Source organism: Camelus bactrianus, chromosome 27 (assembly GCF_048773025.1).
Source record: "Camelus bactrianus isolate YW-2024 breed Bactrian camel chromosome 27, ASM4877302v1, whole genome shotgun sequence".
NCBI classification, from domain to species: Eukaryota; Metazoa; Chordata; class Mammalia; order Artiodactyla; family Camelidae; genus Camelus; species Camelus bactrianus.
The window spans coordinates 34708883-34736111 of record NC_133565.1 but is presented as its reverse complement, the minus strand read 5'-3'; the positions used below and the strand labels follow the sequence as shown (position 1 = coordinate 34736111).

Genomic DNA, 27229 nt, shown 5'->3' with positions numbered 1-27229 from the left:
TTTAATTTTCTCTTTTATCTTTATTATTTCCTTCTTCCCATTTTTGTTTGGTTTAGTTTGCTGACCTCCTTCCAATCTGTTAAATCATTGCTCTTGAATCTTAAAATCTTCCTCTAAGTAAATCCTTAGTTATATTTCTTTAGTGACTGAAGTACACCTTTAGACACAAGTTTTAATATGTAACATGTTAATTTCAACATATGTTCTAAATTTTTCAACTTCTAGGCTATTTAGAAATTCATCTCTTAATTTTTAATCATAAAGTATCTTCTAGTTATGTTTTTGGTTTTGGTTTCTGATAAAACTTCATTATGGTATTGAGATCAGTTACTGATCAGGTTAAAACAGTGTAGAATTTCCAGTGTTCTTAGCCACCTGCCAAGAGCAAATTCAATCTCCAGTGGAGGAAGAGATCATCCTAGTGCTAAAGTTATCTTTTTTATCTTGGATTAAGTAAAGAGACCAAACCCAGCTCTGTTTCGGTTAATAGCAAGAATTACAGAGCCAGAGTGTTAAGGATGAAGTACAGGCTTTAGGCGTCATCTGTAAAACTAGAATAAATACAGGATCCATTTGATAAACAGTAAGCACCACATACACGTTAGGTGATAGTTTTTTAATAGTTCTTTAAGAGAGTCTAGCAAAAAGGTTATGTGTTAAAAGCATTAAAGATTCACATCAAGATGGCCAGGACTAATGCTGCTTCTGCTAACACTAATCAGTCTTCATAACTCTTTAAGTAAAACAGAAGTACTTAAAGCTAGGACAAAGGACAGCAAGCCATAATGATAGGAAAGACCTTATTTTTCTGTTTTGTAGATGTGCTGTGCTCTTTCTGTTCATTTCTTTTCTTCTCCATTTCCCTTGAGCTGAATGTGAATCCTGCTTCTGCTAACGTCTGCACATACAAACTCAAATTCTGGGCTTAAATCTCAACTTGTTATTGTCTTCAAACTTGACTTGGAGAAAAAGCCCATATTTTCCTCAACGCTGCATTTAACCTAAGAATTCTCATGCAAACTGAAAGCTCACTCTTTCTACACTAATTCAATCAATTTGAGCTTCTCACAAGAAATATCTAGTTACCCATTTTGGTCTTCCTACATTGTCCTGTTTCCTTGTATCCATATTCTGAGCTGACTTAAGATTCTATTAGTAAGCTCCTCCATCCTATCCTTGAACTAAGAGATCAAAACAATCAAACAAGCATACTTAGCATTACATACAGCGACCAAACCCATGGCACCAATTAAAAAATCAAAAACACCAACAAAAATTCAAAACAAACCCATCCATCTTTTCAAAGGTTTAATCAAACAAGCACATATTATGGGATCTACTTGAGGACTATTAAACAACAACAACAAAAAAAACCCTGTATGATAAGGCCCCAAAACTATGCTCTGCTATGCCCCGTGCTGACACTAATATGAAGACAACAGTATCTATATTCAAATACAACACTTAAAATACTTACGGCTATGACTCAAAATGTTACGTGTGTTTACGTGTATAAGTATATGTGAGGTAGGGGTGCGGGGATGACGGAGTGGGAAGGGGGCTAGCATACATGCATTCAGGTACTCACTTGCTCCAATTTAAAGATATGCTGATTAAAGTAGTGTTGTAAACGTTCATTAGCAAAATTAATACAGAACTGTTCAAAGCTGTTATTTTCATAATCTTCAAACCCAAAAATATCAAGAACACCAATGGACAAAGTCTGTTAAACAAGAAAAAAATTATGGTTAAAAAACAACAGTCAAATTTATTTCATTAATAATATTCAAAATATAAGTAACAATATGCTCAAAGTTTTTCAACAGCAGGAGAGAGATTTTGGGAGGCCAGTGTTCAACCAAAATATACCACAAATAAAACGCATTTTAGTTCTCTTTATCTTTTTATCTTAATTATAAAAATATGTCAAAAAATTTAAAAATGTAATCCACTGATTACTTTACAGAAATGTACAAAGCAGGGTTAATGGCCTATTAGCTTAATCTCAGAAATCCCTAAAATCCAAGAGTCAAGAAAATGGTAAAAACAGGCTATGGGGAAGTCAAAAGGTAATTTAAGCAAAGCTAGGTTACTCCTGGCAGTATCTAGTTATGCCAAGAGGACCATGAAACTTTTCTTAGTTTGACTTCTATATCCCAGTAGAATTCTGATTTAATATGTGCAAGCTAGAAATGAAACTGGTTATCAGAATATGAGGTTTCTTGAAGTTGAAACTTTAAAAATTTTTATCAAAAAAAGTATGAGATTTATGACATTAAATAGTTCTCAAAGGATTATAACAAAAAACAACAATCCCTTCTCCATCCTCAATTTCTGCTCCCAAAAGTCAACAACACTCAAATTTTTTTGGCTGTTTGGTATGGAATAGTGCAGTACAGTAAAAAAAAAAAAAAAAAAAAAAAAAAGTTTTATTTTCCTATTTCTTGGTATTTTACTTGAAGACATTGTCTTCTTATTATGGTTGATATAGAGTCAGCTCTAACAACCCAAACCAACATTCTTCTTACCACCCTACCTCATTCTAAAATACAGTTGTATGGCAATTTTGATTAAATGAAAACAATTTTTTCTTCACTGGTGCTACAAGAGATACTGGGCAAACTGATGTAATGAGTGATAAATAGTAAGAGATTTTTAAAGTCTCCATTAAGAGTATTCTGTTTGATTAATTCTGCTGACTAATTCTAGGCCCTTATGAAAAACAGTGAAATAATGATTTTCAAAAATAAGTCAAGTTGGTAAATTAGATTACAATTAAAATCAATTTTCTAACTGTGGGGTTACTCAAAGCATGAAAAGATCATGTAAGAACAATTTTACATTTAAGACAGTAGGATTAAGTAATAAAGATAACACTGCTAATCAGTCTGTAAAGGTAGACTATTGCATAAAAGTTATTGGGAAATAAAAATGGATTTGAAATGAATAAAAGGTAAATATCTACATCTACCATATTAAAAAATAAATTCCAATTGGGAAAAATATAAACTCAAACATGAACTTAAAAAATTAAATTCTACAAGTATGAGAATAAATATTTTATAATCTTGGGCTGGAAGAGCCCTTCATATGTAAGAAAAATAAGTAACTAAAACCCAGGACAATAAAAGAAAATAATGACAGAATTAACCGTACAAAAATTTTAAGGTATACGGTATATTTAAAGTGTATCAAAAACATAACATAAACAAATCTTAAAAGTCAAGAGAAAATATTTGCAATATATATCACACTTTGATCCCCTGAAATATCTATGATGACTCTTTAAAAGAAGTAACAGAAAGACAAAATGAACAAGATCAGAAACAGCAAAAATATATAAAGAAAAGAAATAAAATCAAGAAAACATGAGAAGATGCTTGACTTTCATCTCACTGAAAAGACTGGTAATAAAATAGTTCTTTCTATCAGACTAGCAGGTGAAAATACTAGTAATATTCAATGTGAGTAAAGTGTAGGGAAATAGGCCCCTCCATACACTACTAGTGAAGTGTAGTCTTTTTGAAAAGCCATTTAGCAGTAGCAACCAAAATCTTTATATATGTATATATATGTCTTGAAATGTAACAATTTGTTCTGAGGATTTTATCCTAGAGAAATATGCACAAAGAATATTTCTTACTTCATCATTTATATCAATAAAACAAATATATTTTAATGGGAGAATTTATGGTATATAAGCATACTACACACTACTAAAAAGTTATTAAAAATAATGAGGTCCAGATATATTTCAAGACGTAACAAGTTAGAAGCACTATACATAGCATGATCCTATTTTTATGTCTAAAAACAACACTGTATACATACATCTAAAGGAATATAAGTATATAAGAAAAAAGCTCTGGAAAGACACACAGAACAACAGTTTCCCTGAATAGGTAATAAAAACAGAAGTAAGGAGAGAAACAGCAGGGAATACAGATAAAAGGTGACCCTTAACTTATCTCTCCATATAATTCTACATTTTGAAATTTCATGCATTAACCATCTTACTAAATATTTTTTCAGGAATATATATTTTTTTCAGGAATATATAATAATCCAATGTATGTCTACCTTGGTATTTTGCTCCAAATCTTTACTATTCATAAGTGCATGATTAATCCGAAAAACTATCCAGTCAAACAGGGCACTATATAAAGACTTAGCCATGGAGTTCCTCACTGTCACAGCCTGAAGGAAAAGGGAAAAAAAAAGTTAAGTTTCCAAGTGAAATTGGCAACAGTATGACTAAGATACCATAACAAAGTGTTCTGCTCTCATTCAAGACAGAAAGCTTATTATCCTGAATTAGAGATTAATTTTTCCCTCAATATAAATAGCTTATCATTGAAGTTTTCTATATATACTCATTAATTTAGTCCAACTTGGGGAATCTAGGCTAAAACTGCCATGAAAGATAAAGGAAACAAAGCGTAGGTCACTCAGTTCAAAACAGCTTTACTGCAAATTGGGATATATATTTCACCTAGTAAAGAAGGTATAACTGGAAGTTTAGAAACAAATGAACTTTGCCAGCTAAAGTGGGGAAGCATATTCCAGGCACAGGAATAAATCTGATAGCAAAAAGGCATCAGTTATCTGTGGAATCCCAGTCAGACTCTTAAAAGGTAATCGTAACACCGTCAAAACTGCATTCTTGGCTGTCTTCAGCCTGCCATCCGCAGTAACCTCTAGAATTTCTCCATCCCCAAACAGTAACAATTCTTTCATTATGGAGTTGTGTGATTTATTTTTTCCCTCACTTCAAGCTTTACCCAGTTTATGGAAACTCTCTGTACTATCTGATCAATTTTTTCATAAATCTGAAACTGTTCTAACAATAAAGTCTATTACTTAAAGAAAATACAACATTTAGAAAGTACTATCACCTAAAAAGGAGGCGGGGGAAGACAACCGAGTCCTCGCACGTAAAAGCATGCAGATCCTAGGAATGCACATGTGTATCATCTTGGGACTTACCTTGAAGCTTGTGTATTCAGGGACACATGGATACCTACGTCCTTAAGTTCAGAGGAAGCAGAGAGTAATGATGAAGAGCTAGATTACCTTCCCATCCCAGTTTCTCTACTGAATTCTAGCTGTGTGACCTGGGTCAAGTCACTTCAAATACGTCTGAGACTGCAGCGTGTATGCTTGTTAAATGGAGAGAGTACTACCACCTACCACAAAGATGATGAATGAATTTCTGAATTTCAGTGGAAAAGGGATTCAGGTTTCTAGAACAAAAAAATAACTGCCTAAACTACTACCTGCATAGGAAAGAGGAAACAGGTATCAGACTCCCAATCTTCAACAACAGACACTTGCAAATAACTGGAAAATGTTTGGCAGTTCTGAGAGAAAAAAGAATGTGCCCCTAAAATTTTATTCTTAGGCAAGTTATCAACAAAGCATCTTTAAAATATCATGAAAATCAATAGTAAATTATATAGAAAGAATCACTATTCTATTTTCCCCCAGAGGGGAGAAAAATAAAGAAAATCTGATTAAATTCAGCAAAAGCAAAATATTTTAAAACTAAATAAAAAAGCATAAGACACAAAAGCATAGAATAATAAAATATATTAGTTTTTACAATAAATATGAGTTGAAACTTTTAGTTAAAGACAAATCTTCATATTAAATTTAAATTCAGAGAGAATACAAATAAACCAATTCCAATTTACCCCACAACTCCCAATATTATACTTTCAGCCTCTTTTCTCTGAAATGCAGTCCTGTCTCTCTCGGCTTAATCTCAATAAGCCCAAATAACAACTAATTGTTTTCCCATTCAAACAAGATCTCGTTTGGTGTTTCCTATCTCTCCGAACGCTACCAATATTCCTACAGTTATGCGTACCAGAAAATTAGGACTCATCCTTCACATCTCCTTCTCTCTCCTTGCCTCCCCTTAAGCAAATCACTGCCAAATCTTGTTGCTTTTACCATTGAAATGTCTTTCCTTTTAAATACATGCAAAAAAAAATCCACTTCTCCATTTCAGTCTGTCACCATTCTAGACAAAGCAGCAAGCATCTTCCTCTGCGGAGTACCAACTGCCACAGGCTCTAAACTCATCCTTCCACACTCACTCCTGCCCTCCATGTGAGAATCCTAAGGTGGTCCCAAGACTCCCATCACCAGGTGTACTCCCATCACCAGGTGTACGCGTTCTCTATAGCCCCTCCCAGTAACTGTAAACATGATGGATTTCACTCCCACGACTATCTAATATTATGTGACAAAGGTAAAGGGATTTTAAAGATATAATTATGGCCCAAAATCAGCTGAATTTTTTAGTTAATCAAAGAGAGACTGTCCGGAGTAGAGCTGACTTAATCAGAGAAAGCTCTTATTAGGGACTGAGCCCATCCATCAGAGATTCTCCTGTGAGCCTCGCAGAAGCAAACTGCCACGTTGGGTACAGGACCACTGAGCAGGAAACTGCAAGCGGACTCCAGCTGCTGAGAATGGCTTCTGAAAGCCAAGAAGAAATTATGGATCTCAGTCCTACAACTGCGAGGAACTGAATCCTGTGGACAACCTGTGATTTCGGAAGAGGATGTTGAGTCTCAGGTAAGATCACAGCCTTCATGGATAGCCTGACTTTAGCATAATGAAACCATGAGCAGAGGACCCAGCTAACCTGTGCCCAGATGGATAATCCATAGAAAATGTCAAATAATAAATCTGCGTTGTATTAAGTCACTAAGCTTGTTACATAGCTATACAAAATTAACACACTCTCTGCCAACTGATTCTTCACACTGCTGCCAGAGTGATCCTTGAGAAAAAAACCTAAGATAACTAATTGCTTAAAATATTTTAAAGAGTTTTCCACTGCTCTTCAAGATAAAATACTAAAATTTTTAAGGGATGCTTCTCATTTTACCCCTAATGCCTAGCACAGTTCTAGGCACAAAAGCGTTTTCAAATATTTACCAAACAAATAAACAAATATACCAAACAAACATAAACAAAAAACATAAAAAGAGAATTATAGGCCATTATCACTGATGAACATAGACGCCAAAATCCTCACCAAAATTTTAGCAGATAGAATCCAACAACACATAAAAAAGATTATACATCATGACCAAGTGGGGGCCATCCCAGGGACACAAGGGTGGTTCAACATACGCAAATCAATCAATGTAATACATCACATCAACAAGAGAGAGGACAAAAACCACATGATCATCTCAATAGATGCCGATAAAGCATTTGATAAAATGCAACACCCATTTATGATAAAAACTCTCACCAAAGTGGGTATAGAGGGATCATATCTCAACATAATAAAAGCTGTATATGACAAACCTACAGCCAGCATAGTACTCAACGGTGAAAAACTCAAAAGCTTCCCACTAAAACCTGGGACAAGACAAGGATGCCCACTATCACCACTCCTATTCAACATAGTCCTGGAAGTCCAAGCCACAGCAATCAGGCAAGAGAGAGAAATAAAAGGGATCCAAATTAGAAAAGAAGAGGTAAAAGTGTCATTATATGCCGACGACATGTTACTATATATAGAAAACACTAAAAGGTCCACACAAAAACTATTAGAGCTGATTGAAGAATTCAGTAAGGTAGTAGGTTACAAAATTAACGTTCAAAAATCAGTTGCATTTCTTTACACTAACGATGAATCAACAGAAAAAGAAAGTAAAGAAACAATCCTCTTTAAAATAGCACCCAAAGTAATAAAATATCTGGGAATAAATCTAACCAAGGAGGTGAAAGAATTATACACAGAAAACTATAAACCATTGATGAAGGAAATTAAAGAAGACTTTAAAAAATGGAAAGATCTTCCATGATCTTGGATTGGAAGAATCAATATTGTTAAAATGGTCACACTACAGGCAATCTACAGATTTAATGCAATCCCTATCAAATTACCCAGGACATATTTCACAGAACTAGAACAAATCATAATAAAATTTATATGGAACCACAAAAGACCTAGAATTGCCAAAGCATTACTGAAGAGAAAGAAAGAGGCTGGAGGAATAACTCTCCCAGACTTCAGACAATACTATAGAGCTACAGTCATCAAGACAGCATGGTATTGGTACAAAAACAGACATATAGACCAATGGAATGGAATAGAGAGCCCAGAAATGAACCCACAAACTTTTGGACAACTAATCTTCGACAAAGGAGGCAAGAATATACAATGGAATAAAGACAGTCTCTTCAGCAAATGGTGTTGGGAAAACTGGACAGCAGCATGTAAAACAATGAAGCTAGAACACTCCCTTACACCATACACAAAAATAAACTTAAAATGGATCAAAGACTTAAACATAAGACAAGATACAATAAACCTCCTAGAGGAAAACATAGGCAAAACATTATCTGACATACATTTCAAAAATTTTCTCCCAGAAGAAATAAAAGCAAGAATAAACAAATGGGACCAAATGAAACTTACAAGCTTCTGCACAGCAAAGGAAACCATAAGTAAAACAAGAAGACAACCTACAGAATGGGAGAAAATTTTAGCAAATGAAACTGACAAAGGCTTGATCTCCAGCATATATAAGCAGCTCACAGGACTCAATAAGAAAAAAATAAACAACCCAATCCAAAAATGGGCAGAAGACCCAAACAAGCAATTCTCCAAGGAAGACATACAAATGATCAAAAGGCACACGAAAAAATGCTCAATATCACTAATCATCAGAGAAATGCAAATCAAAAAACTACAATGAGGTATCACCTCACACCAGTCAGAATGGCCTTCAAAAATCCACAAATGACAAATGCTGGAGAGGCTGTGGAGAAAGGGGAACCCTCCTACACTGCTGGTGGGAATGCAGTTTGGTGCAGCCACTATGGAAAACAGTGTGGAGATTCCTCGAAAGACTAGGAATAGACTTACCGTATGACCCAGGAATCCCACTCCTGGGCTTGTATCCAGAAGGAACCCTACTTCAGGATGACACCTGCACCCCAATGTTCACAGCAGCACTATTTACAATAGCCAAAACATGGAAACAGCCTAAATGTCCATCAACAGGTGACTGGATAAAGAAGATGTGGTACATTTATACAATGGAATACTACTCAGCCATAAAAACCAACAACATAATGCCATTTGCAGCAACATGGATGCTCCTGGAGAATGTCATTCTAAGTGAAGTAAGCCAGAAAGAGAAAGAAAAATACCATTTGAGATCATCATATGTGGAATCTAAAAAACAAAAACAAAAACAAACAAACAAACAAACAAAAACAAAGCGTAAATACAGGACAGAAATAGACTCATAGACAGAGAATACAGACTTGTGGTTGCCAGGGGGGCAGAGGGTGGGAAGGGATAGATATTTCTATTTCAAAATTTCCAAATTGTAGAACAGATAAACAAGATTATACTGTATAGCACAGGGAAATATACAGAAAATGTTATGGTAGCTCACAGAGAAAAAAATGTGACAATGAGTGTGTATATGTCCACGTATGACTGAAAAATTGTGAACACTGGAATTTTACACAACATTGTAAAATGATTATAAATCAATAAAAAATGTTAAAAAAAAATAAAGCAGGGGCTACAAAAATAATCTCAGAAAGTTGAATTTAAAGTCAAAAAATGAAAAAAGTTTAAAAATGTAAATAAACATGAAGAAAAATTTAATAATGAAAACAGTTACAAAAGAAAATAAAAAAGCATTGAACCTTTATGTAAAAAAGGGCAAAACTCTTAAAATGACTGGCTTTCTCTGTTGTTTAGAAAGGTTCTCAAAGTTGGAGACTGTGAAATAAGACATACAATCCCTGACACGTAAGAAATGCAGACCCACAGGTACAGCTGGGAGGGACCCAAAACAAGGGGTGAAAGGATCAGCATCTTCCTAGAACACAGTTAAACCACTATTTCCCCACTCCTGTGTCTCCTAATCTTCTATTCCTGTCCTATTCTTATAATAATTGTCAGTTTGAGTTCTTATCACTTTCATAAAATTTCACTATAAAATAGTAGGCTTTTCAATAATCTTCCTAGCCTATACAGCTAGTGTAGTGGTACAACAGGAGTATCAGCTCACTATAGCAGTGAATCACCGAGAAGCCTCACTACACAGGTGAGAGGTAAGGCCGTGGGACTGGAAGAGACAACCTAGACAAAGAGAACAAAGACGAAAAGACAAAGATTATCCTAGGACGCCCTGTCTTTTAGAGGTCAGGAAGAAAACAAAAAGCAAACAAGAACAACTGCCACGGAGTGGAAGCCAGCAGAGCATGATGTGCTGGAAGACAGAACTGCCTCAAAAGGAATTTGGGTCAAACACTGCTCATTTATAATTCTACCTACCATCTATTCATCCCACATATTAAGAATATGAAAATTAAAAATGGTGATCAGATTAAGATTTCTGGAGAAAAATGTAAGTGTATTGCTTAAAATCACATTCAACCACGTTAAGTTTTCAAGTTGATGGTAAGTTCATAATCAAATTTCAAGAGCCTAGAAAATATTTCAATCAACATTTTGTTGTTATTTTCATTCTGTTAAGAGAACGAATGTAAACCTAAACTTCTAAAAATGTTCAGAATTCTTTGATTTCAAAGAAAATCTGTTCATACCTCTGCCAGCTTGTACGGTAAAATAAGCTTTTCTCCCACTGTCATAGTCTTCCTCGTAACCAATGCTTCAAAGAGCATCTCTTCTTTAACCTACACAGCAGAAAAGTAAATTCAATATATATGATTTATATGACAATAGTTGAATTATCTACTGAAAAGCCTAATAAAGAAAAAAATTTAATGAGATTAGCAAACATACAATAGAGAAAAAAATAAAAACAAAGACACACTGGGTTATTTAAATATTGGCCAAAGTGGAATTTAAGTTTCCTACTCACCTCATTTCACCATATAAAAGACAAAAAAGAATCTTTTTAAATTAAAGTTCTCTTTCTGATCATAACAGAGAAACATATTTCATTGCGTAGAATATGAAAAATACATAATAGTACAAAAATATTTTAAGATAATCATAATCTCACAACATGAAGACAAGGACCAAAAAGTGACAACACTTCTTGAATTCCAGGCATTATAACGGATACTCATTTATGTTTCAAGTGTTTATTTTTACTTATGGATGTTAAACAGACACAAGTGATGCTCCTTCTGTTCTCAGTCTCTTTCTAGAGGCTAATACTATCTGTGAATTTGACATGTGTCATTTCAGTTCACTTTTTATACACACACACACACACACATATATACATACATACGTATGTATCATTTCAGCTAATGTTTTTATATTATCCACAAATTTCTGAGCTATAACTATGTTGAAAATTTAGGTCAAGCTTATTCATTTTAACTGCTATACTACATAAATGGCATCCCATCATACACATTACCACTGTGTGCAATCCGTTCTCCTATTGTAGGCACTTGCACTATTTACAATTTTGCACCATTAGAAAATAAACTGCAGTGAATATTCCTGTTAGTTTAAGAATTTTCTGAAGTATGTACCTAAAAGTGGAATTATCAGATCATAGTGTACACATTTTTAGCTTTACAGAGTATTGCCAAACTTCCATACACAGTTTTACCAATTTGCTCTCTCAGCAGCAGCACTGAGTTACTTCTTTAAACCTTGACTATTCTTGCTGTTATCAGACATTTTTTATTTCTGCCACACTGATGGGCATGAAATGGTAAACAAGACTATTTTATAAAAGCATCCATACATAATAAAGATACAACATTCATAAAATTTTATGTACATGATATAAAATATTTCAAGCAAAAAAGATTACAAGGAAAAACTGAGTTATAAAATGACAGAGTGGGGCACTACCCTGCCACCAGCAAACTCATGAGATCAATTATTTTTTTTAAATAATTACACGGTAAAGAAAAGACATCTTCTACTGGAGCATCCATTGCTCAATCCTCACATTCCAAAAAAAGGAAACAATTTAAGGCACATTAACTTGACAAAATGAAAAGCCAAAGTTTAAACACAAAACCTCAACCTTTCAGATTTACTTAAAATATTTTTAGGAACAAAATAAATAATACCAGATTACACAAAAAATGACAAAGTTAAGAAAAGTAAGAAAAACCATGTATGATATATATGAGATAAAAATCACTGTAACATTGTGATATATATTTCTCCATGTAAGCAATTATTAAAAGTGAATATTTAAAAATAAATGATCTCTGCAATAGACTCAAGAAATTTTTTTAAAGGAAGAAACAAATATAAGCTGGCAACAGTGCTGAGCAAAGGTCACTTCCATACACTTGTATAAATTCATACAACCAGTGCAGAGAGTAATCTGTCAGGATCAGTAAAGCCCAACGTGTGTATGTAACATAACCCCGAACTGTACTCCTTGGACTCTACTCTAGAATAATTCTCACAGATTTTAACAAGAAGATACGTACAACAATGCCTGTCATGGTACTATCTATAAATGGAAAATTACAAACCATCTCACTCCCCACTAAAACATACAATTATGTTTTATTCATATAATTTTACACAATAGCTAAAAAGAAGACTCCAGAATATATAAACCAGCACTGAAAAATCTCAAAAACATAATATGAAATGAAAAGGTCAAGTTTTAGAATGATACACACAGTGTAACATTCATATAAAGTCTGGAAACATGAAGAACAACAAAACTAGACGTTCTTCCTGGAAATATCTACCTGCTCTGAAAATATAAAAACAAGAATGAGAATGACAAAAACTAAATAAACAGTAGTGTTTACTTCTGGTGGGGGCAGAGTACACAGTGGACTTCAATTACACACTATTTTATGAGTTGGGTGAGATTTCAAGTACACAGGCATTCATTATATTGCTTTTCATATATAATGTATGCTGAAAACATTTCATAATTTAACAGAGAAAAAATGAAGAAAATACGTTAAAATAAAAACTAATATATAATAAGAAAAAGACAGAACTAATAAATCCAAAGAACAATTATTTAAACATAAGAAATGACAGACAAATTTCACACCTATCAAAAGAAAAATACACAAACAGAAAGCCAACACCATAGAGAAAAAAAATTTAAACATCAACAAAATATTCACAAAGAACACAAAAGTAATAAGTTTTAAGCATTTAATCAACACGTGATTTCCTAGAAAAACACAAATTACGAAAATTAACTCAAGCTAGATTTAAAAATCCTGAAAAATCAGTCAACACAAAACAATCTGGAAGGACATCAAATATAACTGGTCACAGGCTGATATCCCTCACATCCTAGAAACATATTATTCTCTGCTAATGATTCTTCTCTTAAATGTAGGAAAAAGATTAAAAGAATGGAAACTAGCCAACTCATTTGAAGGAGCTGACTTAATGCTGGCATTAAAACCAGACAATTATCATACACAGATCTACACACATACACACAATCACACAAAACAAACTAATCTTCCTTGTATTTGAAAAACATCCTAAAGAAAATATTATGGAATTCATATTTTAATCAGCTACCTCTATAATCTTCCAAATGGTCTTAGTTGTACGTATGTGACTTTAAATTTTTCAAATAAACTTTATTAATACAAAATAATTAGCAATGGGCTCAACAGCCAATCTACAATGTTTCTCATATTCACATAATTGAGAAACTGAAATGTATTTTAAAAACTCATTTTTTTTCAAAATTAAGGATCTAAATTTTTTCATTATTTTATTTTTTTATTGAAGTGTAGTTGATTTACAATGTTAGTTCGAGGTGTACAGCAAAGCTATTCAGTGATATATACACACAGATATATTTTTTCTTTTCCGATTCTTATCCATTATATGTTATTACAAGAAACTGAATATGGTTCCCAGTGCTATACAGTAGGTCCTAGTTGTTTATCTATTTTATATATAGTAATATGTATCTGTTAATCCCAAACTTGTAATTTATCCCTCCTCCACCCTTTCCCGTTTGGTAACCATAGTATTTTTCCTATGTCCATGAGTCTGTTTTTAGAAAAACTCATCTTTTTAACTGAAGTATAGTTGATTTACAATATTGTGTTAGTTTTAAGTGTAGAGCAAAGTGATTCAGTCATACACATACAAATGTACCTTTATTGTTTTTTCTATTCCTTTCCATTATAGTTTATTACAAGATACTGAATATAGTTCCCTGTGCTATACAGGAAATCCCTGTTGTTTATCTGTTTTATATATGGTAGTATGCATGCATCTGTTAATCACATACGCTCAATTTATTCCTCCCCCATTTCCTCTTTGGTCACCATAAACTTGTAAAAACACATTCTTTATATTGTTTCAACAGATGTTAAATATATTCAAAATACATAAATCTATGAAAAACTGAACAATTCTTGGTAATGATGATGGTTCTAATATCTCACAACAAAAACATGCTCCAAATTAAACACAATCTATCAGAGATTGTTCTCTTTTCAATAATTTCACAAGTATCTATTCCAATAGGAGTTAGTAAAAAGAAGACTCAAAACATTCACTACTGCCTGAAGTAACTACAAACAATAATTGAAAGAAATCAATAAAATTAAACCATTATTTTAAAAACATTTCTTCTTAAAAAGTAAATCTCTATCACTGAATTGAATCACTTTGGGAAGGAGGGAAATTAAATTAAATCTTGACTAAACTGAGTTTACATTTTAATTAAACCAGTTGTTGTGCCAATCTTTTAACGTTATTTCAGTGAAAGCCTTACGGTTGTAATTATTATTATCAACTTTAACCAATAAGAAAAAATCACACTTAAAAATGATGTCTTAGATACCATGGGAGGTCTTGTCAGATCTCCTCCAGCTCCTCAACTCTGAAGACACCTTCTTTCTACTTAACACTCAACCTCCATTTCTAGAGCTAGTCCAAACTAAACATAACAAGGAGGAATTTAAGAAGCTTGAGTTCAAAAGTGAGATTTGCTATCAAATCACGTTTAGCTAGTAGTCTAACTTTGACAATTCTCAGAATTGGATTTTTCCTCTTTTTTTAACCAATACTTGAGTATTAAATTGCCTGAATTGCCCTTACTAGTCTCTCACCAAAGAAAGAATACTGCACGAAGCCTTGGTACTTGCTAAATGTCCGAACTTAATAAGACCGCCAGCCGCAGCGCTCTACATTACCACAACACCAAGTGTTTGACTAAAATATCACCTGAAATGCCTGCCTGAAATACCATCTGTTCTCTGACCCTCACGACCTTCAAAATTACAGCCTTCAGATACCACACTCCACATCCTGGAACTTCTTTCCACTGAGTGAGTCCAGTTCCAATACAAGGTACTCCCGCCTCCTAACCCTTCTGCCAGGCTAACTCATTCCACTGAAGTTAATAAACAACACCCAGGTATGCACAAAATAATAAACACTGTAGGGCTAGGTAAATAAGAAAGAGGCACCACTGCTCTAAAAGAGCATCACCACCACCTTATAATGGACACAAACTAGTAAACAATTAACTTTATGCTACAAAGCCAACATTAAATTATGCTAAGTAGAAGCAAATGTTCCATGCTGATAGAATCAGTTTAGACCATTTAATAAGGTAAACCTCATAAAGTAGCATATGAATCAAGATTTGAAAGGTAATATTTTAATAGAAAAAAAAGGTCATTCATAATTGCAAAAAAACTAGAAACAATCAAGATGTTCTTCAAAAGGTGAATGGATAAACAAACTGTGCTACATCCATAACACAGAATGTTACCCAGCAATATAGAGAAATGAACTAGCAAGCCTCGAGAAGACATGGATGAATCTTAAGTGTATACTATACTGCTAAGTGAAAAAAGTCAGTCTTTAAGAGGCTACATACTATATGATTCCAATTATGTTACATTCTGTAAAAAACAAACCTACAGAGTAAGTAAAAAAAAAAAAACTCAGTAGTTTGGGGGGAGGGGTTGAACAGGTAAAGTATGGGGAAATTTTAGGGCTATGAAACTATTTTGTATGATACTGCAGTGGAAGATACATGATACTATGCATTTGTCACAACCCATACAGCAAAAAGAGTGAACCTTAATGTATACAAATTTTTAGAAAATTATTTAAGACTTTGGGGGAATCCTAGGAAAGAATGCAGACCATGGCATGAGAACTGTATGACAAATATATGGAACAACCTCAATGAAGGGGTGGGAGGAAAAGGTGCCGACCTAAATAATTTTGCAAATAAATGGACTCTGTAAAGCTAGAGGCAGATGTCTTAATAAAGTCATTTCTCACAGAGGTAAGGAATAAAAATTCTAATACTGCTACCCAGGTATACTGGAATTGAATAAGTAAGTAAGTGAACAGGACAGCTTCCTCATCGTTGGAGTGCAGGTTTACAGATAAGCAAGGGCAGGAAGGCTAGAATAATACATGTAGTAATGGATTAGTTAGAAACAGTACAATCTCATGTTTGTCTTTATATAGATATAGATAGCAAACAGATAAAAATATCTGTAGATATGTGAAATACTGAGGTTAGTATACACACATGTATTTCCTCGTTCTGTCAGAGGAGAGGACCTATAAAAAATTATACCCTTTTTAAGATGAGCAGTTAGCTGGGAAAACATGAGAAATCATCACTCCAGGAAGAAAGAGAAAGTTAATAAAGACCTTGATGTGGGAAGAAGCATCATAGGATGAAGACCTTCGGCTCCCTCTTCCCCATCCACCCAGAAACTCCACCTTCAAGTAAAATCATTTAACCAAAGTCCTAGTATGAAAAGAAATCTGAAATACAGAAAGAGAAAAACTATAAAAGCCCAGAACATGCCACAGTCTAGAATGATATATTCATGCTATTCAGCAAACTGAGGAATTACAGACATCCGTCACAAGGGGAGGCAGGAGAGAAAACCCAAATCCTCGGAAAATTCCGGCACACTCGGTAGCAAAATTTCTATCTTGTGGAGAAACATTATAAATAAAAAGTATTAACCCACTTATACCTACAAAATAGTGACACAGAATAACTGAGAAGTTACCCAGAATTTGAAATGACAACTGAGAATGTAATCACTCACTTCTAATAGTTCCGAGACAACAGGCAGCACCTCAGGGTTATAGATATCTATGGAGTCATCCCGGTATGTCTTCTTTTTGTAACAGATATTACCCAAATGTAGTATTGCTGAGAGAAGAGAGAAAATCCTGCGAAAATAAAACCACAAATTACAGCTTGTTTGTGTGCATCCTCTAAGCTTATTTCATTTCAAAATTCTTATCCAGCAAATTAACTAGTACAACTACAAAGTATTTAGTCTTCAGAAAAATAAGAAATATGGGGATAACAATCATAACCATAATAACTAAAAGTAATTGAGTGTTTACTATGTCAGGCACCATGCAAAGCGCTTTACATAACCCTACTTTCAGGATTGTATCACTTGTCAGACAGAGCTGTTCAAAGGAGACTTTTTACTATTGTCTGAATCTGCTATCATGTTTCAAAAGTCTGACTTTCTAAATTCTTCTCAAAAACCCTGCCTGGAATGCCTTTTCCCTGCAGTCTAATTCAGATCTACTGAATCAGAAGCTTTAAAGGAAAAGCCGTGGAATCTGTATTTTTTTAATGAAGTAACCTGGGTGATCTTTTATTATTATATTTTTAAATGCTTTCCTACATCATATTATACGGTCCATCATATTATAAATGCTTAAAAAACAGTATGAGGCCATGAGGGTTGGCATATCAGGCCCTGGTGTGAAACATCTATGTCTGGACAGCTCTCCCCTCCTGTCTCAGAAGAAAATACGCCCTCCTCCGGCCGATGAAGCTGACCCCTACACTTGCGCCCTACATCTCACGAACTCAGTTTACTCTGAACCTGTACTTAAAAAGGCAGAACGTGAGCAGTATTCTACAGCAAAGGTTTGATCCACATGGCAAACAACAGACTGCCTGCAAGGCTCTGTTAAGAGTAGTTCTGAAGCAGATGTGGGTGCAACAGAAGACTGTGATTTATCAGCAAAGTCAGCCATGGTCACAGGGGAGGAGAATAGCAGTACACGTGATACGCTCTCCATCCAAAACATTACAAGTATGTAACTGAATGAGTGGAAAAGAGACGACTCCTTCATGGAATGAAGCAAACAGTGAATGTTCTGAGTACAACGTAACATTTCAGAGAATACCATCAGTCTAGTTAAAATGTGAAACTCGTGTTAGAGAATATCTGAAGATAACATCTGAGGGATAGAGAAGGGTCACACTGAAGGCCAGGCTACCAGGAACATATTGTTTCCAGTGGTTTCCAGTATGGGACGCAGTCATACCAGAAAGTGTAAAAGACAATCTCATGGTGTAAGAGAAGTAAATACTGTATTTCCAACTTATTTTATCTAAAAAAAATGAAATGAAATTTCACTATTATTTAATGTACAGACTGACACTTCGATCCGTAAGTCAGCCAGTCACGTGTCACATGAGGTAAATGAGGTGTCCTGAGGGAGAATGGAGGAAGGAGGGGTACCTTCACTTATTTACTAACGTTCAGTGAACTGCAGTTTATGCCACCAGTTCAATAGATCTGCATATTTATATATTATATTATTTGGTTTTAACTTCTTTCATAAAAAGATTCTGGCAAATAACCTGCTGACAATTCATACCGATGATGTATCACAAGCAAACAAGAAAATGGCAGAGCTGGTATCTTTCCACTCCTATTATTAGATTAAAAACACAGTATAATCAGATCTGACATAGTTATCAACATTTATTCCCTCCTTATAAGAAATTTGTTAACTGTTTTTCTCTGATGAGAGTCAAGGTCATTTGTCTTTAATTTTAAATCGTTTGTTTTATTTTAAATATAATTTACTTTTATCTCAACCTTTTTACATTTCTATTTTGTTTATAATGAACAAAGTGCGTTTAGTACAATGCCACAGACATAAATTTACAGTCAAATACATGGAAAATTATATTTTACTGATAGGTATGCATGTCATAATAAAATTAAAGATCAATGATACAGAAAATAGGAGTTATAAAAATAATGTTATAAAGCATCAGTTTTTAAGAAAGGTAGTGGAAAGGTCTGGGGGACCACTATGAACTCTTGCAATAATATGCAAATGCTTATGGATTACATTTTATAGGAAGAAGAGCTCCAGTTTTCAACAGACTCTCAAAGAATTTACGACCAAAAAACAGCAATTCAAAACAAGTCTTTTAGAAAAATAAGTTTTCTAATTCTAAGCAGCACTTAAGATGGAGGAGGCACTGGATCTGGAATATCAATTAGAAAATGGTTTCAAAGGATCAAGGAAGAGGAATCTTTGAAACACATCGTGATTTGTTCTACAGAGGACAAAAGAATAAAATTAATAAACTCACTGTCTTCGTGTCTTGGGAAGGAATCCTACCATCTCCATGGCTAATTGTAAGCGTTCAAAGTCATGCCTCAAATCTTCCCCCTCCACCGTGAAGCAATCCTGCTTATTTAAGAAGAAAAGGGGGAGAAAAATCAAGATTACCTATTGGAAAGTAACGTAAGTCACTCCGAAGTTAGTAATTTTAGATTAAGTACACCTATATATAAAATTAGAGCTGGTGAATTATTTAGACATTGCCAAATTCATGACAGCTCTTACCTTACTTACAGGTATGCAGACTAAACACATATTTACCAAGATACCAGCATGTTACCTTTTCTCGCCCTTTCACAATCACCAAAGCAAGGATCTCAAAAGTAACAAGATAAAGAGCTGGCAATACTTATAAAATGTTCTGATACCAAGTTTAATTTTGAGTGGTTCTGAAGAGTTTTAGAAATCCAAAGCATTTAAGAGAGCTCAAGTCCACAAATGGGACTTATTCAATAAATATTTAACAAATGCCTACCCGTATGTAGTAAGGTGCTGAAATAGATCTTGGGACACACAAATAAATTTTAGAAGAGGCAGTAATTTATGTGAGAAGTGGAGCTTACATTTTTATAATATAAAGATGTTTATATTATATCAATATTAGATACAACATAGTTTCTAATGAAATAATATAAACAACATGGTAATCAATCAGCCAAATAAAGAAGAATATGTGAAAGTATAAAAACCTGTAAAGAACATACACGATATCAATCAGTAAAAATATTTACGGACTACCAGATAAAAAAAAAAACTACTCTTTTAGAGCAACTCTTACATTTCAGTTCCCCCAAAAGTCAAATGGTAACACCATATACATAATCTAAATCTTTAAAACAATAAGTCTTTAAATCCCTTTACTGTATGTTCTCACAGTCCCTTGCACTTACATTTTCAAAAACTTCCTCACATGTATTTACTTTTTTAATGCTGACCCCCCCTCTTATGAAATGCTGTATCAAATACTCAATGAACACATGAACTTTTGTCTCATTCACTGCAGATCTCCAATATCAAGCAAGCCAGTGCCAAGAAGAAAGTGGGTAATTAATTATTGAAGTAAATATATAATCACTGAATTATGTAACTGAAACACACCTTTTTGAGAAATAAACAAATTACTCATTTATTTTTTTTAAAATATTTATCAAGTATCTACCTATGTACAAACCTGCTTTAAGCACTATGAGTTAATGAACATATGAATTAATGAACATACGCAAACAAAAAACTTTAAAATTGAATATTAAATCTTAGAATTCTATTAAAAGTGTTTTTATTCTCTATATGGAACAGTATACAGGCATAGTTTAAAATTTTAAATTCACTTCAAGAAAAGTTCTTTCTGAGAACACATGGATTTAATTCTCTGACTATAAAATTTTTGGTAAGCAATTTTAAGACACATTTCTACAGACATACCAATGTCCTACCCACCAAAAAGATTTTAAGTTATCACATTTTTCTTTTACCTAGAGCAAAGTTTTTTTAAAAGCTCTTGCTTCTCTTTCCCCCAAATCCACAAACAGCTTGCCCATTTTAAGATTTAGTAAAAATTTTTCTATAACAAATAAGTTATAGAAAAACACTATGCTTCCATTTGTGTAAACTCAATGACAGAGCAATGATTCTCACAACTGACAGTTGTTGTCTGCCCCCAAAATGAATAAAGCCGTATGTATAAAATATTGAGAAAGTGAACTGAAAAAACCACTAAAATATAGATTTATATTTGCTATTATCCATAATCAAATGTTCTTCAGAAATACAAAGCAGTCTCAGTAAATAACAAATAATTAATTTTTAAAACATGTACTTAACGTATTACTTCTCTGATGGCAATGGTATTAGAAAAACTAAGGATAGATTAATCTACCAGACCAGAAATATCCTTATCTTAATCTAGGTGTCTATGGAAGCAGACCTTGAGACCAAGATTCAGTACAAGTAGCAGCAGAATGGGAAAGTAAAATAGGGAAGAGAATGTAGCCTAAACAGGGTACAATATTAAAGTAGCCACCACAGTGGGTAACTGGACTTTAATTCCAAAGTAACCCACAGGAACAGTATGAAAAACAGAAAGGTGGAGGAGCCGGAACACTTACACACCCTCTCCCATCAGTTACTGACTGAGGACTTCTGGAAACAGGAGGAGGAAGCTGTTAGTTCCTGGGCACTCCAGGAGGCGCCGTGCAAGCGCACAGGGCCTCCCAGAGTTCTGAGAAAAGCCTTCAAGCACCAAGAGATAGACACTGGCTGCTGGAGGTCCTTCAGGAAACAATGAAAGGGGAAATTCAAAGCATCAGGCAGGGAACTAACCAACAACTGTTACAACTCTTCCCACAGAAAGAAGACAGCTGATTCCTCTGGTCAAATTCAGCTCAAGCTCTAGTTTTACTTGCTAACACACCACTGCACACTCCCCACAAACACACCAAAATGTTCCTTCATGCTATCAGCCTTTTGCCCCTTTGCGTGAGATGATGAGAACCCTTTCTCACACATAGGTGCCTACGATAAGCCTGGTGTGCAGGAAGCATTTATGAGGGAGAGAAGTGAAGGAGACAGTCAAATTAGACTTTTTTTTCTACGCTGTCTATATTTCTTAGAATGCTGTTTAGAAAAACCACACTCTTTTTATTTTATTTTATTTGGTGGGAGGAGGTAATTAGGTTTACTTACTTATTTATTCTTAGAGGAAGTACTTAGGATTGAACCCAGGACCTCATGCATGCTAAGCACGCACTCTACCACTTGAGCTATACCCTCCCCCCGAAAAACCACATTCTTTTAGAGCTACCAGCACAGGACATAAATCTGAATAACTGACTTTGAGAGTTAGTAAAGATGCTGAAGATCATTTAAGAAAAAAGAATATAAAGAACATAGCCTGATTTGAATCCCAATTACACTATTAACTTGCTTCATCACCAAGAAGGAAGTCACTTAAACTCTGAGCCACTGTTGTTGTGTGGAAAGTAATCATACTAACTCCAGTCAGGGGTTTTATAATGACCAAATATAACATGGATGTTAAAGTGGCTTTAAAATGGAAAAATATATGCAAAGGAAGTTGTGCAGCACACAGAGACCTCACACTGGACTGGCATAAAGCCAGAAAGGCAGAATTTGAGGGAGTGACCACAAATTTATAAACTACTGAATAGTGAACAGCAATAAGAGTCTTTATGCTGCAGAAGTACTTAAAATAGGGAGAAAGGAAACATTATGGATTCAAAGCTTCTTGCCCAAGTTGCATCAGGATCACTGAGAGCACTGCAGCAGGTCTACCCCAGAGGAAAGCGAGCTGCAGGTACTATACAGACGTGTGGGCTCCTGCAAAAGCAGCAGCAACCAGCGTGGGCGCTTGGCCTCCAAGAGACGCTAAGTTCTGATCCCACTGCAGCATGGTGGGATGGCGGTACTCTGAGACCTGCTATGGCAATTCTCACTAAACCTGACCTGACAGTTGGACCGTTCAAAGCTCGGTTTAGAAAAAAATTTTAATTAGGTGAAACTAACCCTTTACAATGAAGTTATTCAGACCAGCTTTAGGGTAAAACAGATTATTACCATTTAAGGAAGGGTGGCATTTATTAAATATCTTCTACATATCAGTCAATATGAGAGTCACTTTCCATATATAATCTCTAAAACCTTAAAACACAAGTTGTTAATTATGTGTATGTATATTTAATTGCACATAGGGGAGAAAACAGACTCAGGTTGAACAACTCACCTAAATAATAGGGGTGGCCAAACAAAAATTTATCCAGTTCTAAATCCTCTATCTCCCATGAAACACTAGCTGCTTGAGCTTGTATTAATATTTAGAAGAATTAAATCACCAATCAATGGACAACAACAGGTCCCTTATTAAAAGCAATTTTCTCACTATAGTTCCCCTTGGGATCACTCATACAATTCCACACAATGTATGGTAATACACTACAAATTGCAGAACTGCCCTTAACAATCCTCTCTTCCTATAATACTAGACCCATAAGTTCTAATGACTTAGAGGGAAACAAAGTTTAGTTTGCCCCCAAATTTACTCTAACGGGGAGTAAAGAGGAAAGAAGAGATCGAATGCTTGCTTTCATTAACTAACTTGTGAGGAAGCAACAGAAATTAATCAAAGTTTAAATTATAATAGACTTGAAAACACAACACATGGGAGGATAGTGATGAACGTTAGGTTAAGGGAGCAGGAGAGTATGGCTACAAAGTTCTTCTAAAAGGAAAAGATGGATAATGGTGTTTCCAATGGTACAGCAACAGAGGAAACACCCATTGTGCACTTACTGAGTATTAAGCAACCTATCAAGCTCTTTAGATGCATGAATTTAATACTCACAAAATTAAAGACCATTATTATCCCCTTAAATAGGTGATGGAAACAAAAGGATAAGTGACATGCTCAGGTCCTCCAAAATTGTAAGTAGATGAGATGGTACCCAAGTCAGGTCTGTCTACTTCAGAGTCCAAACTCTAAAGCATTACTTAGACTAAATAACAGCAGACCAGTTCACAATTTCTCTGTAAGCTCCGTCAGGTAATCAAGCCCTACATTCACCATATGAGTTACCCAGTCTCCTACCTACCTCCCAGTGTGGCACGGTCACCTGGTTTTCTAAGCCAAAACTGGACGCTTGTCAAAGTCGGCAAAACAGCATTAAATTCCTCTACTAAAATTTATCAGTATCTACATATGTAAATGTCTAAAATTTACTCTCTAAAATTTTAAATCTGAAACTGCAAATTACATGATTTATTATGAAACAGTAATACAATTAAACTGAAGGAAAAATTAATGTCATAATTACTATCCCTTCTCAATTCTGAAATAGGCTAGTTTTGTAATTAGGAGAGTTTGTAATTACACATGGCGAGAATAAGTGATGGTTATTTAAAGCAAGAATTAAGACATATTATGTTTCCAGGAGGAATAGTTAATAAATTAGTTCATTAGTTAATGAACAGGTATAGATGGTGTGTGTTTTCAGTCGTTCACATTTAACCTAATTGCAAACTGAAGGACAGGAAAAAGATTTTTTGTGCTCTTTTTATAATCACAAACTTGTTCTTATAAAATATAACAAAGCTGAATTTACCAACTTATTTTATATCATAATATAAATCACTTAATTAAAAACATAAAGTAACCTTATTTATAGGAATTCCAATTCTTAATTTTTAGGAAATAATGTAAAGGCTATAGCCTCTCTTGCTATTAAAAATATACAAGCATTCATTATGTAAAAAGACTGTTAACTGACACATAATACAGGAGAGATACAACTTTTTAAAATAAACAAATATTATTCATAATATGTGGGGAATTAAATTACTAAAAAAAAAATTTTTTTAATCTCAAGGAAAGAAGCCCTGTAGTTCATAAGGATTCATATAAATGTTGAAATAAGGAATGCAATCAATCTACTCTTTGTTAAAATGAATACTGCATATAGCCTAACATTAGCAAAAAAAATCCAAAAAAGTAAACTGACTGGTTTTTAATCAACAAACCATACACATACAAATAAGTTAAACATTGATTTATCTTCTTTCCTATATTCTTGGTTTGTATTTCAACGACTGTCTTTCTAAATCATGAGATGCAAATAAGCAAGCTGAGGGTCCTTTAACAGGAACGCAGAATATTTAGGTACTTGTACTGACCGGCTCAGAGTCATAGCAACCATCATCCCAGCTCTGTCTGAGGGGTCTCTTTGTTATCTGAAAGTAAGGCAGGTTAGTTAGGCAGAAGCAATGACATCACACGTCTCCAATCACCTCTCAGATGTCGTGCTCAGGCGGCACTGCTGGCATCCAGAGAAAGTTACTCCGTACAGCAGCACAAAGTGAGACACAACTAGGTAAATGTTCAGATTCTGGGAGATCGTATGTTATAAACGCCAATCTGTATTTGCCATTTCCAGGGACTCTGAAATTTATATTGCTGCTGAGTCCCACAGTCTATGAATACTGACCTTATGACAAGAATATGTATGGTATGGCCATCGACTACAGAAAGATCTGGAACAACAGCAATAAACTCTGGATTTCTCTAATACTGACAACTATCAGCTCATTTATGGGCAAACACTACTTTTTAGAAAGGAAAATATTTAATCACCCAAGTGTAATGCACAGTTTAAACAGGAAAGGGAAAAAACTAAGGAGCTAATTCGATGATTTTATTTTTTAATATACTTAATTCAACAGAGTAAAAATGCCTCATATTATATCATAAAGTGATATTTTAAATAATTTTGAAACTCTCATAATGGTAACACAGAGTTATGTCAGTTTATATAAATTATGTAGTTTCAAACTTGGGAATTACCAGTTATACAGTGCACTCCCTATCTTGTGAAAAGTCTGAGATGTTACTTTCATAACCATAAATATACACTATAATCTTATTACTAGATATATAATCTTACTATTAGTTCAAGAATTTTTGTTAATACAAGGAATGACATTGAGGAAACCAGTGAAGAGTTGGGAGGATGACTCCTTAAGAAAGTCAATACCCTAAATCAGCCTCACAGCACCATGCAAAGAGGGATATGCATTAGACTTCAAAACATGCAAATAAAGCTCCAGTCAGCCTTTCTCAAGGGCAAGCATTAATCATTAGTAACATTTAACGTGCGGTGGTCGGTACAAGGTACACCACTTTGAAAGAGTAAACCACTCTTCTAAATTGGAGGTACCTATAATCAGTTTATTATTCTCTAAAAGAGTCTACAGAAAGCAAAAGACACACATATAGCTAAACTTTTACAACTCACATAAGAATAATAATAATTTCTGAATGAGAGAACAGCATCATGTAAGTTTTCAGAGGGTACATATGAAAACGCTAGTCAATATTTACTACCAACCAGGTTTGGGGGTAAAAACACTAGGAAAACAACTTTTCTTAAAAGTTAAAATTTAATAATGTCCTACATTTCAAAATGCTTTTCATGAACTCTCACCTGATTGAGATAATGATATTCTTCTGGCTGTTTAAGATGGAATGCTAATCTCTCTTCTTCACTTGCTCCTGCCAGGAGGTAATAGAATACATGATAGTTCCTGTTGGAAACAAAGAAGTATGGCTTTATAATGAACATGGTTTATGGTTATCACTTAACAGGGGAAAAAAGAGAAAACATAAATTTGTAAAATGTTTCAGCTTTGCTTCGTTTTTTAATACAAAGGTGATAAATTCAGTATTTAAGTCCTACAAAATAATGTTTTGGATGCTGAATACAAAAGAGAACGGTGAAATGCAACAATACATCAAAGTTAAAACCTCTGCAAATTTCTCTCCTCCATAAAACCAATCAGAAAACTGGCAAATTTGCCAGAATCAACTTTTTCAGAACTCTGGAAATTAACCAAAAGCTTACAGCAATACAGAAAGTGTTTATACAAGAATGACAGCTGAATCTCAGTAAAAACAGAAGCTTGGTGGCCTTTTAACTTGCCTTATTCCATCTCCTGCTTACCAGATCCATGGTAGCCTTCAATACCAATAGCTTACAACTGAGGTGGACACCAGAAGCCTGGCAACCTCCAAAAGAGGGCAGAATAGGGTTGGAGCTCATTCAGACTTTCATTCCTTGAGAAATACCATTATTTGAACTGTCTGGTAGTTCCCTGGAAGAAATCATTTTCAAAACTATCTTTGTTTCACCTGACTCTGAGTTAGCCCAGTATGAATATCTTTGCCCCAGAAACATTTGTAGAAAACAATTATAAACAATTTTTGAACATGTCTGCTGCCTGAAGCAATGGATAAATGTTGGGGCAAACAGTAGGTAAACCAAAAAACTTACAGGG

At 34.3% G+C, this 27229-nt stretch overlaps 1 protein-coding gene across 8 annotated transcripts in view; it reads right to left on the bottom strand.

Annotated features, from left to right (window-relative positions):
* MYO9A (myosin IXA) overlaps nt 1-27229 on the bottom strand; it is a 175552-nt gene that overhangs the window by 103887 nt on the left and 44436 nt on the right. For 7 of the 8 annotated variants that reach the window (XM_074354176.1, XM_074354177.1, XM_074354173.1 and 4 more), the window contains exons 5-11: nt 26380-26479; nt 25073-25129; nt 19359-19456; nt 17041-17167; nt 10603-10692; nt 4081-4197; nt 1589-1723 (exon numbers count right to left, since the gene is read on the bottom strand). In XM_074354176.1, coding sequence (XP_074210277.1) covers nt 1589-1723; nt 4081-4197; nt 10603-10692; nt 17041-17167; nt 19359-19456; nt 25073-25129; nt 26380-26479 — 724 coding nt within the window. The remainder of the gene's footprint in view (nt 1-1588; nt 1724-4080; nt 4198-10602; nt 10693-17040; nt 17168-19358; nt 19457-25072; nt 25130-26379; nt 26480-27229) is intronic. The other variant, XM_074354175.1, reaches the window with a different exon arrangement.